The 13,488-nt window shown below is 50.0% G+C and overlaps 1 protein-coding gene across 13 annotated transcripts in view; it reads right to left on the reverse strand.

Annotated features, from left to right (window-relative positions):
- IKZF1 (IKAROS family zinc finger 1) overlaps nt 1-13,488 on the reverse strand; it is a 96,728-nt gene that overhangs the window by 46,707 nt on the left and 36,533 nt on the right. For 11 of the 13 annotated variants that reach the window (XM_077303302.1, XM_077303310.1, XM_077303309.1 and 8 more), the window contains exon 2: nt 13,233-13,286. In XM_077303302.1, the coding sequence (XP_077159417.1) occupies nt 13,233-13,272 (40 nt within the window). In that variant the 5' untranslated portion in view covers nt 13,273-13,286. Of the gene's footprint in view, nt 1-13,041; nt 13,128-13,232; nt 13,287-13,488 lie in introns of those variants that run through there. The other 2 variants (XM_077303304.1, XM_077303303.1) reach the window with 1 other exon arrangement.

The raw sequence follows: 13,488 nt of genomic DNA on the forward strand, positions 1-13,488 counted from the left end.
TGACTCATATGGTTATCCAATCCCCTCTTGAAGCTGTCTGTGCATGTAGCCGCCACCATTTCCTGTGCCACTGATAGTTCTACAGAAATCAGAGGACCTTTCTACGAAACAGCCAAGACTGAAAGCCACAACCATTGTGTACCTGCTAGGATCAGGTGGATATTTCTCTGGGAAGCAGGCAACCAGCCTTAGCATCTCCTTCTCAGGGATGGTGGAAAGTGCCATCAAGTCACAGCGGACTTGTGGCAACCCTATAGGGCAGGGGGGCTCTTCAGATACTCATGGAAGACCATTCCCATGAGTGCATGCCAGCATGGCTAATTGGCAGGGACATATGGGCACTGTAGCCCATGAACATCTGGAGAACCACAGTTTGGCCATAGTCAGGAGAAAAACAGAAGTGGTTTGCTGTTGTCATCTTCTGCATAGCAACCCTGGACTTCTTGGGGTTCTCCTCTTCAAATGCTATCCAGGTCTGACCCTGCTTAGCCTCCCAGATCTGACAAGCCTTAAGACCCATCATCAAATCAACCAAGTTTGTTTCTTTGGCCTGCCCATCCTTCAGTACAGCCTTTCTTTTGTGAACAGGCAGCGGAATACCAGGTTGCTCTTCTCTTAGACGCTGCAGCATGATATTTCCTATTTCATGCCTTAACTGCATCTATGTTGTTAGAGCCTGGTAAGTTCACAACGGCACAGCCAATTTTATAGGTATGTAATCATTTTCAAGCAGATGACTTAAAAAGTGGTGAGGAAAAGAAATAGCCATTTGTCATTTAATTCCTGGGAGGCATGTCCAGAATATTAACTGGTGGCAAAGTGAGTGAGAAGAAAATATTAGGTCTAAATATTAAAATTTCATCCAAAAGTCTGGATCCCAAGCTCCTTTTGTGGCCACTCTAAAACACCAAGACAAAACAGGTACATTCATTCACCATATTTGTCTCGTCTAGGGGTCCCCAACCTTTGGGAGCCTGTGGTCGCTTTTGGAATTCTGACACAGAGTGGCAGGCACAGTCCCAAAATGGCTGCAGCAGCAGGCGGAACCATGCACACAGAGGAAGGGGAGAGGAGGGGTAATTCAAAACACTGGATGCCATGTTAGAGAACTTGGTCTCATCTACAATGCTTAAGGACCTTTTTGCTGAGAAAGATGACTTCCCCCTTCTCTGTGCCATCTTCCCTACGCAAATCACCTGGTCTTCCACCAATGCCTGCTTTTGAAGGAAAGGGAGATGTTTGGAGACATGATCAAATATCTCCAGCATCTTCTTCACTTCATCAGTGCAGTCCTAAACACGTATACCTTTCTAAATCCACTGACTTCAATGGGCTTAGAGGGGTGTAACTATGTTTAGGACTGCACAGTGGCTTGTCGTCTGGCTCTTAGGTTTCACCCAAAAAATTTACAGTAGGTGCCTACATACCTGCATTTGGGAAACTGCAAATATAATGCACTGTGACAGTTTTGTTCCATCGAACTATGCTACACAGGAAGCTGGAAGCCACACATGGGCCCCAACCCATGATAAAGTAAAGTCCCATTAAAAGCAGCAGGGCTTAAGGGAGCTGCAGCTTGCTTATTCTGTTTAGCAAATTTCACTGAAACTAACTTTACTTAGGTCACAGTGGACTCAGGCAAGAAGAGAAATATCTAAAACTAGAAAGAGCCCATTTTATCTGCAAATAAAATGGGCGCTAGAGAAGGAAGTCTGGGCGGGAAGGCCTCCGGTGGGCACCTCGTGGGGCCTTCTGCCCCCTCCACCGGCGATTGTACTGTACATGTACTGTACATGTCTGCTCGAGGCGATGTTTCGTCAGCAGGAAAGGAGCAGGGCGGCCGTATCTTCGACACGGCCGCCCTGCTCCTTTGCCGTCAGTGAACCATATGGGGACGGAGCATGGGCAGAGAGTCCGGGGCGAGCCAAGTGGCTAATTGGGAGGTGCGCATAGCGCGCACCTCCCAATTAGCCACTTGGCCCCCGAGGGCCCCTGATTGGCCGTCTCCGAGTTTTTATCCCGGATGTGTCCCGCCCTAACTCCTCCCTACAAGCCCTTATTGTTTTATTTAGTCCGCGGCGCCCTGCGCCGCGGAACATTTAAAGATGTGTGCTAAGTTACATTACATTTAGACTATTTAATACTCCTCACAAGTATTGTTTTACTTTTTAACAACCCTCTAAAGTTGGACATAATCATTATCATTTCTATATTGGAGGTGAGATGGTAGTTTGCAGTGTTATAGGAGCCAAATTTATACCTGGGACTTCCTGGCTGACAGCTTAGTTTCGTGGAATGGAAGTCAGTGATAACGTAACCAACTTCAGTCCAGACTAACCAAACTGGGAGCAGTTTGGTTGGAAACTTTAGGCCACTTTAGATTGCGAAATGTGACAAAGACACAAATTTTGAACAGCGCTAGAAAGCTTGGGGCACATAGTCATCCTGCTTGAGTCAATTGCTTTGAAGTCCCATTACTAATTTTGGTGGGAAAGTTGAGTGTGAACCTCAATCTCTCCTGCTGAAGGCGATAGCATTTCAAGTGCCTAACTTGAGTTAGATCATGCCCCACCACAACATAAAAATAGCTGCAGATAAACCCAACCCCCGGCTCAGCTTCCTAGGAGTCCTGGTAGGGAAACCGTGAGACAGGCGTTCAGTGCTAAGTTCACAAGAGCATGGTGGAAAATAATTTTCCATGATCAAAGGCTACTCCTACACCGCTGTTGGTAAGAAGCCCATATTTCCAAGAAAGGCCTTGAAAAAGACCACTTAATCTAGGGGACCCCCCCCCCATCTGCAGCTCTTTTGGTCCTTCTTCCTGCCAAACAGTTTGAGTCTGGTGGCGCCTTTAAGCCCAACAAAGTTTAATTCTGGGAATAAGCTTCTGTGTGCAGGCACTTATGTTTAATTCAGGGTCTATTTTGTATTGAATTCTGGGTTGTGCATGCACATGAAAGCTTAAACCCTTGTTGGCCTTAAAGGTGCAGCTGGACTCAAACTTAATTCTGTTGCTTCAGACTGACACGGCTGCCCACCTGGATCTTTCTGTCAAATGGTCATATTTAAAACCAGGCTAAAGGAGGGGGGAGGGGAAAGTTATGTTCAAGGAGACACCAATAAGAGCCCCCTGACCTCACAAAAACAGGAGACCATAGGTACTAGGGCCTGGCAAGGGGCAGCCTAGGGATGCCGGCTTCCAGGTAGGGCCTGGGGGTCCCTGGAATTGCAGTTCTTCTCTAGACTTCAGAGATCAGTAAGCCTGGAAAAAAAACACCTGATCTGTCAGTGGGTGGTCAAGGGAGCCCTGGTAACCCTGGTAGCTAGTTATCTTGCAGGGTACCTAAGGGTAGGGCTGCCAGCTCCATCTTGGGAAATACTTGGAGATTTGGGTGCAGGGCCTAGAGTTGCCAACCTCCAGGTAGTGAAGGGAGGGAATTCCATAGGGGAGCATGCCATTCGGAGGCCAAACTGTGGCTCTCCAGAGGTCCATGAACTACAATTCATAGAATCATAGAATCACAGAGTTGGAAGGGGCCATACAGGCCATCTAGTTCAACCCCCTGCTCAACGCAGGATCAGCCCTAAGCATCCTAAAGCATCCAAGAAAAGTGTGTATCCAACCTTTGCTTGAAGACTGCCAGTGAGGGGGAGCTCACCACCTCCTTAGGCAGCCTATTCCACTGCTGAACTACTCTGACTGAAATTTTTTTTCCTGATATCTAGCCTATATCGTTGTACTTGAAGTTTAAACCCATTACTGCGTGTCCTCTCCTCTGCAGCCAACAGAAACAGCATCCTGCCCTCCTCCAAGTGACAACCTTTCAAATACTTAAAGAGGGCTATCATGTCCCCTCTCAACCTCCTTTTCTCCAGGCTGAACATTCCCAAGTCCCTCAACCTATCTTCATAGGGCTTCGTCCCTTGCCAGAACTCATGGGAATTGTAGTTCATGGACCTCTGGACAGCCACAGTTTGGTCACCCCAGTACTATACTATACTAGAGCAAGGCTGCAAAGCATAGGGCCATTCCGCACAATGGGCAATGTTGCTAATTCTGAACGCTATTGAAAAGCACTGCAGTCAAAAGCAGCAGGTCTCAGTAACGCACACAGCCGTTTCTATCAAACAAAAGGCTCTCCCACTAGCGCTGTTCTCGTAACGCACAAGTTTCCGCTCTCGCCGAAATCGCAACAAAGGAGGCAATATTTTTCCATGCTTCCTCCTGCCATTGGCCATCAATCAAACAGAACAGCCAATTAACTGTTGTGGTCATGCTTCCCTTTAAAAACTGTTTTTTAAAAACCCGAAAACACCAGTAGCAATGCATATTAGTCGATTGGATGTATCAGAAAGACCTTTTTCGCTGGCGTAGGAGCTGGTGCTTAATCGTTTACACGCTCTTAAAGTTAACCCCCCAGTGCAATTTCGGGCCAAAATTATGGGCAGTGTCGAACGGGGGGCTGTATTGTGCTTGGAAACTTTACAGACAATTGCTTGTGGAGGGATTTCTGTCAAAGAAGCATCACTTATTCGTTGCTTTTGCCGGTTTAAAAGGAAAAAAATGACGATCGCGACGCCGGAAGCTCGAGTGTGAGAGCTTAGGGAGGAACATGCTTGCTACCACTATACTGAGAATGCACATGTCTTTTTCGGATGTGTTGCACGTTGTTCTCAAGAGTCTAGCAGTTTTTTTTTAGGGGGAATCCACTTTTGGATTCCCCGAAAAGCGCTACAATGAAGCGATTTTTGCGGGAGTGTTCAAGGAGTGTTGTAGATTGTGTACGACGTCGTGAATAACGGAAAATAAATAGTGTTACACAATTGTAACACTTCAGCAACATTAACACTGTGCGGAATGGCCCACAGTTAAGTGGCATGTAGCCATTGAAGCTGAACATGATTTTTCTTCATTCGCTCCAATGCATCGCGGGTGGCAAGGATGCACTTCATGAAATATTGCTTTCAGGAGAGGGACAGAAGTGTGACTTCTCAGCTCATGGCATAGGTTAGGATTCTCTCAGGAACGGGTTGTGGCCACATTCCAAGAAGGAGGAACAGATGTCTTGCAAACACTGCACTGCTCTCCTTGTTGCTCACAGGATTGTTTCTTTAAAGCACGTTTCCATCTGAATCCCTTATTCCGCACACATTGGATAGCACACTTTCAAAGTGCTTTTGCAGGTGGATTTCCCAGGCTTGTTTGACACATGCTGGATAATGTGCTTTCAATTTGCTTTTGCAGCTGGGTATGCCTATGTGAGTCAGGAAAATCTACTTCTAAAGTGCACTGAATTATCCAATGTGTGCAGAATGACAGTTGCGGATCAGTCTGGATGTCATTGTAGCTATTGATTTTATGCTGTGGATTGGCTTTCTGCACTATTTAAATTAGGGATTCCCAAAGTGGGAGGTATGCCCCCCCCAGAGCAGTGGAAGGATCTAGGAGGGCAGTGAGAAATTTGGGGGCAGTAGGGGAGTGGTGAGGGGTTTGGGGCAGTGGGGGGGGCAGCAGTTTGTCTCTTCCTGCTGTGGCCGCATTTTTCTAGTGAGACCCATTCCAAGGTGGCTTGCCATTCCTTGCCTCAACTTCCTTGGGGGTCTCCCATCCCAGGGCTGACCGGGGCCAACCCTGCTTAGCTTCCCAAGAAAATGACAACTTCTGAAGGTGGGCTGGAGGGGATCCTCTTCCTGCTGAGTTCCTTCCCCTCCTCAGACTCTGTCTTTCTTAGGCTCCACCTCAGATCAGGAACGTCTTAGCCCAGGGTGGGTTGGCAACTTTTCCCCAGAAGTCTCCATTTTGGGGATGCTGGAAAAGCCTTCCACTTGCTCCTGGCCAGGGACTTCCCATGGCTTGCTTCTTACACTCTTTCTTTCCCTGCTTTTCTCCCCAATGAGGACTCAAACTGGCTTTCCCCAATGACTTTTGCAAAGAACTTACATAGTTTTTTCCAGACTAAAATATGGCTGCCACACAACAACCGAAAAAGAAGTGTAGGCAATATAGTGTGTTTTGGATTTGTGGAAGATCTAACACCAAGAAAGACATGTGTGCTTTTATGTGTGTGGTGGTGGTGGTGGGGGTGGTGGTGGTGGGGGTGGTGGTGGGGGTGGGGGTGAGGCACTAGGGACGTGGTGGCCTGGGACCCAAGGGAGTGGCAGCCCCCCAAAAGGTTGGGAACCCCTGATTTAAATTCTTGCCAGGATCACAACATCGTGCAATGCGCTGTCACCTGATATGTATGTCTCTGTTGCAAGGAGGGTTGCCAGCTCCGGATGGAGAAACACCTGGAGATCTGGTGGGCAGAGCTTGGTTCCAAGAGAACAATCCCCAGGAGCTGGGGAGGGGGGGGGGGGGTCAGAGGTTTTTTTGGAAGCCACTTCCTGTTCTGAAACAGGAAGACACTTTCTGGTGTTGTTTTCTTCCCCATTTCTCTCTTACTGCTTCACTGTGCAAGGGCAGGGGACAGAGAATATCATCAAGTGGTTCCCTGCCATACCTGGCCATGGTTGACAGCTCCGGGTTGGGAAATACCTGGAGACTTTAGGGGTGGAGCCATTAATGGGCAGGATTTGGGGTGGGTGGGACCTCAGTGGAGTAGAATGCTATGGCGTCCACCCTCCAATGCAGTCATTTTCTCCAGGGGAACTGATCCCTTTAGTCTGGAGCTGAGCTGTAATTCCAGGGGATCCCCAGGCCCCACCTGGAGAACTGATCTCTGCAGGGGAACTGATCTCTGCAGTCTGGAGAGGAGCTGGAATTCCGGGGGATCCCCAAGCCCCACCTGGAGGCTGGCACCCCTGACCCTCAGTGGAGCCCAAGGCCACAGAGACCCCACTCCCAAGCAGCCCTTTCCTCCCGGGGAACTGATCTCTGCAGTCTGGAGAGGAGCTGGACTTCTAGGGGATCCCCAGGCCCCACCTGGAGGCTGGCATCCCTGACCCTCAGTGGGGCCCAAGGCCACAGAGTCCCCCTTCCCAAGCAGCCCTTTCCTCCCGGGGAACTGATCTCTGCAGTCTGGAGAGGAGCTGGAATTCCAGGGGATCCCCAGGCCCCACCTGGAGGCTGGCATCCCTGACCCTCAGTGGGGCCCAAGGCCACAGAGTCCCCCCTCCCAAGCAGCCCTTTCCTCCAGGGGAACTGGTCTCTGCAGTCTGGAGAGGAGCTGGAATTCCAGGGGATCCCCAGGCCCCACCTGGAGGCTGGCATCCCTGGCCCTCAGTGGGGTCCAAGGCCACAGAGACCCCACTCCCAAGCAGCCCTTTTCTCCCGGGGTACTGATCTCTGCAGTCTGGAGAGGAGCTGGAATTCCAGGGGATCCCCAGGCCCCACCTGGAGGCTGGCATCCCTGACCCTCAGTGGGGCCCAAGGCTACAGAGTCCCCCCTCCCAAGCAGCCCTTTCCTCCAGGGGAACTGATCTCTGCAGTCTGGAGAGGAGCTGGAATTCCAGGGGATCCCCAGGCCCCACCTGGAGGCTGGCATCCCTGACCTTCAGTGGGGCCCAAGGCCACAGAGTCCCCCCTCCCAAGCAGCCCTTTTCTCCTGGGGTACTGATCTCTGCAGTCTGGAGAGGAGCTGGAATTCTGGGGGATCCCCAGGCCCCACCTGGAGGCTGGCATCCCTGACCCTCAGTGGGGTCCAAGGCCACAGAGACCCCACTCCCAAGCAGCCCTTTTCTCCCGGGGTACTGATCTCTGCAGTCTGGAGAGGAGCTGGAATTCCAGGGGATCCCCAGGCCCCACCTGGAGGCTGGCATCCCTGACCCTCAGTGGGGTCCAAGGCCACAGAGACCCCACTCCCAAGCAGCCCTTTTCTCCAGGGGAACTGATCTCTGCAGTCTGGAGAGGAACTGGAATTCCGGGGGATCCCCAGGCCCCACCTGGAGGCTGGCATCCCTGACCCTCAGTGGGGTCCAAGGCCACAGAGTCCCCCTCCCAAGCAGCCCTTTTTTCCAGGGGAACTGATCTCTGCAGTCTGGAGAGGAGCTGGAATTCCAGGGGATCCCCAGGCCCCACCTGGAGGCTGGCATCCCTGACCCTCAGTGGGGCCCAAGGCCACAGAGTCCCCCTCCCAAGCAGCCCTTTTCTCCAGGGAAACTGATCTCTGCAGTCTGGAGAGGAAGTGGAATTCCAGGGGATCCCCAGGCCCCACCTGGAGGCTGGCATCCCTGACCCTCAGTGGGGCCCAAGGCCACAGAGTCCCCCCTCCCAAGCAGCCCTTTTCTCCAGGGAAACTGATCTCTGCAGTCTGGAGAAGAGCTGGAATTCCAGGGGATCCCCTGGCCCCACCTGGAGGCTGGCATCCCTGACCCTCAGTGGGGTCCAAGGCCACAGAGTCCCCCTCCCAAGCAGCCCTTTTCTCCAGGGGAACTGATCTCTGCAGTCTGGAGAGGAGCTGGAATTCCAGTGGATCCCCAGGCCCCACCTGGAGGCTGGCATCCCTGACCCTCAGTGGGGCCCAAGGCCACAGAGTCCCCCTCCCAAGCAGCCCTTTTCTCCAGGGAAACTGATCTCTGCAGTCTGGAGAGGAGCTGGAATTCCAGGGGATCCCCAGGCCCCACCTGGAGGCTGGCATCCCTGACCCTCAGTGGGGCCCAAGGCCACAGAGTCCCCCCTCCCAAGCAGCCCTTTTCTCCAGGGAAACTGATCTCTGCAGTCTGGAGAAGAGCTGGAATTCCAGGGGATCCCCTGGCCCCACCTGGAGGCTGGCATCCCTGACCCTCAGTGGGGTCCAAGGCCACAGAGTCCCCCTCCCAAGCAGCCCTTTTCTCCAGGGGAACTGATCTCTGCAGTCTGGAGAGGAGCTGGAATTCCAGTGGATCCCTAGGCCCCACCTGGAGGCTGGCATTCCTATGATGAGTCAGTGGCAATCCTGTGTTTCCCTTACTTACTCAATTTTCACTAATTTGCCACATCTCTGGTTCCCAGTGAATTAAGAGTACAATCCTGAATATCATTATACCCTTCTATTGAACCAGGGGGCTTATAGGGGGTACCTTTGTTTAGGGTGGCACTTTTAATGAGAGCGGAACTCCTAAATCCCAAGTTTGACTGAGGGTTGATCCTTATTCCTGTTACATGGAGGATCCTGCTTTATGTTAGGTCAGAGGACTCAAACACATAACTTTCAGGTAGTCTTGTGACTGTAATATTATCCTTCGACCAACCAACCAGCCAGTTGGAGCAGGGGTAGTCAACCTGTGGTCCTCCAGATGTCCATAGACTACAATTCCCATAAGCCCCTGCCAGCAAAAACTAGCAGAGGCTCATGGGAATTGTAGTCCATGGACATCTGGAGGACCACAGGTTGACTACCCCTGATTTGGAGTATAACAGTAGCATTCATTCCTCAATTCACTTCCAGACACTTGTTTTTAAAAATCACATGGGCTCATGAGGAAGAAGAGATTCCTCTCATCCTAAAGCTGAGGGGACAAAAAATCTACAACCAAGCCATGAGGAACTGCAAACCCCACACTGCAGAGAAGCAAAAATAGCTTCCCCCCCCCCCACTGGCAATTTAAGGAAGGGGCATTTCCTTGTCCTCCAACCTATTTCCCTTTGTGGTTGTATCCAGCTGGAAGGGAGGGGGGTAATGTTTAGTTTGGGCCAGTGGTGGCGGTGGTGGTGATTAGGGACATTTATTACATGAATGCATCTGTCACAGGACCAGAGCTGTGTATTGTTTTACAGACCTGTGAACTCTAAGGGTGCTTTAGTTATTCCCTTGGCAAATTTGTGTTTTGCAGCTCATATTTATGGAGATAAGAACAATGTGGAAGTCCAGAGGTAGGGGGAATCCCTGGCTGAAGAATGGAAGTCAGGCAGCCCAACTCTGCAACGCCTCCCCCCGGAAGAGGCCAATTTTTCCCTGGCCTGGTTGGGCTGATCAGAAAACCATTTGAAGGAGAGAACCGGTGGGTGGGGAAAAGGGTTCTACACCTGCTCTGCCCTCTAGTGCTCTTTTCCAAATGCTGCTGCTGCAAGGGTATTACGAGGGGGCATGGGGATGCCAACCATGTGTTTTCCTCATGCCATCCAATTGTGCCCAAGTGCCAATGTCCAGAAAATGTGTTTTGGGTCTTGCTGTCCGGAAGCAGTGAAAGGCTGCCATTAGTTCACTGGCAAGGCTGCTGAAATTTGCCACCAAAGCAACTTTCAGGTGGGCCAGACAGATAGATTCCACACAGTGGGTTGTAGCCAGACCGACGATTTATGCTCATTCCCCCCTCCCTGTTACAGACCCCACCTCCATGACATTCTTCAGGGTCTTGTAGCTGTTTCCCACATAGACCCCATTCTCCAATGCTTTCATTTTCTCCAGAGGAAATGGTCTCTAAAGTCTGGGGATGAGCTGGCATCTCAGAGGATCCCTCGGTCCCACCTGGAGGCTGGCATCCCCACCGACCCTGCCCTTTCTGGTCTCCCACCAGGCGCTAGTCACCGACTGGCATCCTCAGACAAAGGTCAGCCCCTGAAACATGCTTCGTGCTTCAAGAAACCCTAGAAGTCACTCCATCGTGAAGAATTTACTGGCGAAGCATAGCTGTGTACATGTCCTTTCCCGTCCTACCTGCTCCAGGCCCATCACTGGCCATTTGGGGAGGGGTGGGGTGAGGGTCAACATGACCATATATGGTCATTTCATCTGATAAATGTTTTAACACATTTAGAAATATATTTAAAAATTAATTAACTCCCACCCATTCGGGAAACCCTTCCAGGGCCATCAAGAAACCTGAGAGGTTCACGAAACCCTGGTTGAGAATGCCTAGCATAGGTGGACCGTACAGAAGGCAAGAAACATGCCCTTCTCAGTCAAAGGCCTAACAGCCCTCTGCAGATGTCGGCTGCCACACTTATGGCTCTTCTGCTTCTGGTGACCAGCCGGTTCTTAAGGCCTTGCTGATTCGGCCTGACCCTCCCCTTCTTGCAGGGCCGTGTTTCTGTCAGCAGCCATCTTGGTCCCGGAAGCCAGCAGGAAGTTCTGTCGGCCCCCTCCTGGGACTGAAGCCTGGCAAATAAACTACCCGAAAGTTCTTCCTCTCCTAACATGTAAACTCACCCTCATCCCACACCTATGCAGCCTCGCAGCGATCCCCACCCTTTCCCTCTCAAGCAGGTGTCTTTACAGGAAAACCACAAGCCAGAGGAAATTCTGCAAAAATGGTAACTTTGTCTCCACCTCTGCAAGCCTTGAGCAGGATTTGCCTCTTGGGCGAACGCCTGCAGCCGCCTAACCGAAGTTTCATTCGAACGTTCAATCTTTCTTGTTAAAGGCGCATGAACTTGGAGCGAGGAGAGGCCCGAGCAACCGGCAACGCAAGGAGCTGACCGCAGCCCCCACAGAAGTAGACAGAGGCCTGGCGACTGACCAGCACCAACTGTATGCTCAAGCAGTTCCAGCAAGGAGCTGGAGATCTACTGGGCCTGATCGTCACCCTAAATCTGGGCTGGCCAAACCGTGGCTCTCCAGATGGCCATGGACTACCCTTCCCAGGATCTCCTGCCAGGGGGTTTGCTTCCTTCCTTCCTTCCTTCCTTCCTTCCTTCCTTCCTTCCTTCCTTCCTTCCTTCCTTCCTTCCTTCCTTCCTTCCTTCCTTCCTTCCTTCCATGCACAGAAGCCCCTGGAACACCCGATCAGCCCCATTTGTATTAAGCTTGCTATTCATACAGCATAAATTAAAAATTTTAAAAACCTTACTGGCTGCATGTTCCACTTTATCACGTGGGTGTTCAAGATCTTACCTCTGAGCAAGTCCCATGGTGCGGTCGAAACACATTAGGCCCAGCATGGTGTGTCTAGCATTGTATGGTGCACAATTTGTGATTTCAATGATTGGCCTATGGGCTGTTTCTATTTTAAAAACTTTTTACCCTGTTAAGTTGCACACAATAAATGTTAATTTACTTTGTACATTTATATTTTGTGGACACATTACCTTTTGGGTCCTATCCACATTCTGATTATACAGTCACAAGTAGGGATCTGCATGTAAACCTCCCAAGCCTCACAGTTTTTAAATTCAGTACAGATTGCAGTATGCAGTTCTCTGATAAGAAACAGTAAATACTGATTCTGTGAATTTAGGCAGATTTTGAGTGGGTGGGCAAAAGGGATTGTGTTGGCTCTGGTGGCCCTTTCTTTCCTGCCTCTTTGGGGTCAGGAGGGGAATTTCCTCCAGCAGGGATCCTGGTTTTGGGGAGGAGGCATCCTCTAGGCATAGAACTGGGGTCCCTGGGGGGGGGGAGGGGGCAGATAGTTGTGGATTTCCTGTATTCTGCAGAGAGGTGGACTAAATGATGCTGGAGGTCCCTTCTGACTCATCTGATTGATATTCGTTTCGGCCGGTTTCACCCATCAGCAGCACCTATCAGTTGAGTCAAAGGTAAGGTGACCAGATTTTAACATTGGTAAAGCGGGACACCATTGATTAAAATTTGGTCTCTATGGAGCAACAGAAAATTTCATTGAACGCATAGAATGCAAAAATAGTATTGTAATATATATATTTTTAATTTCAACATAAGTACAATTTGCCAGGTGCCCCCGGAGATCCCCCCAAAAGTCAAAGGCTGCTGCTAAATCAACAAAAGCTCCCCAGATGGGCTTTGTGGGACCACTCAGCCAATGTTCTGGAAACAAATACATCTCAGGCATATCAGATTAACTAAGCCAGGAGTTTCTTTTTGGTCTCGCTTACACTGTTCCGTTACAAGAACTTATTACTCTTTGTTTGAATATGAATGGTATATATTTTGTCTTTCTTTTATACCATTAATATTTTAGATCATTATGGCCTATGGCCACGCACAATAAATTCAACAACTGTGTTGCTCTTTCCATCTGGATAAGAGTCTCTAGAGGAAGGGGGCGAGATCCCCGGTCATTACATGCACAAGACCTTGTGCCTCTGACAAAGCCTGAACTGGTCCCCCAATTTAAAAACTGCCTACTCTACATCCCACCCACGTATCCCTTCTTGGGAACCTTAATTTTTTTAAAAAAAGTTAAATTTAGCTAAAAAGGAACCCATACCTTATTGAATTTAGCATAAAGCGATCATCATTAAGCCTCTCCCAATTTCCACTCTGGTGATGCGAAAGGACCGAAACCAATTACTGGGACAATAATAACAACAAGGTTGTGGTTAAGACCTAAACGTATTTCAGGGTAGGCCCTCCTTCCCCGCCTCTTCCTTTCCAAGTCAGACTCTTTAAAGATCTCACCTGAGACTTGGGTCATATCTTGAGCCTCGTCTGCATCCATTTTCCCCAAGTTGTCTGGAAAAGAGAAAAAAGGAAAGCCTTAAGTTTAATAAGAAATATGAAATCATCAGAGAGAGAGAGGGGGGGAGGAGGAGAGAAAAAGAAAGGGAGAGAGAAAGGGGAGGGGAGAAAAAAATCTTTGCTATTTAACTATGTGATTATCTGGCAGGCCTAATGTATTTTTTCTCCCCTTTCTTTCCCATCCTGCATACTTTGT

Source organism: Paroedura picta, chromosome 11, assembly GCF_049243985.1.
Source record: "Paroedura picta isolate Pp20150507F chromosome 11, Ppicta_v3.0, whole genome shotgun sequence".
In the NCBI taxonomy this organism is placed as follows: domain Eukaryota; kingdom Metazoa; phylum Chordata; class Lepidosauria; order Squamata; family Gekkonidae; genus Paroedura; species Paroedura picta.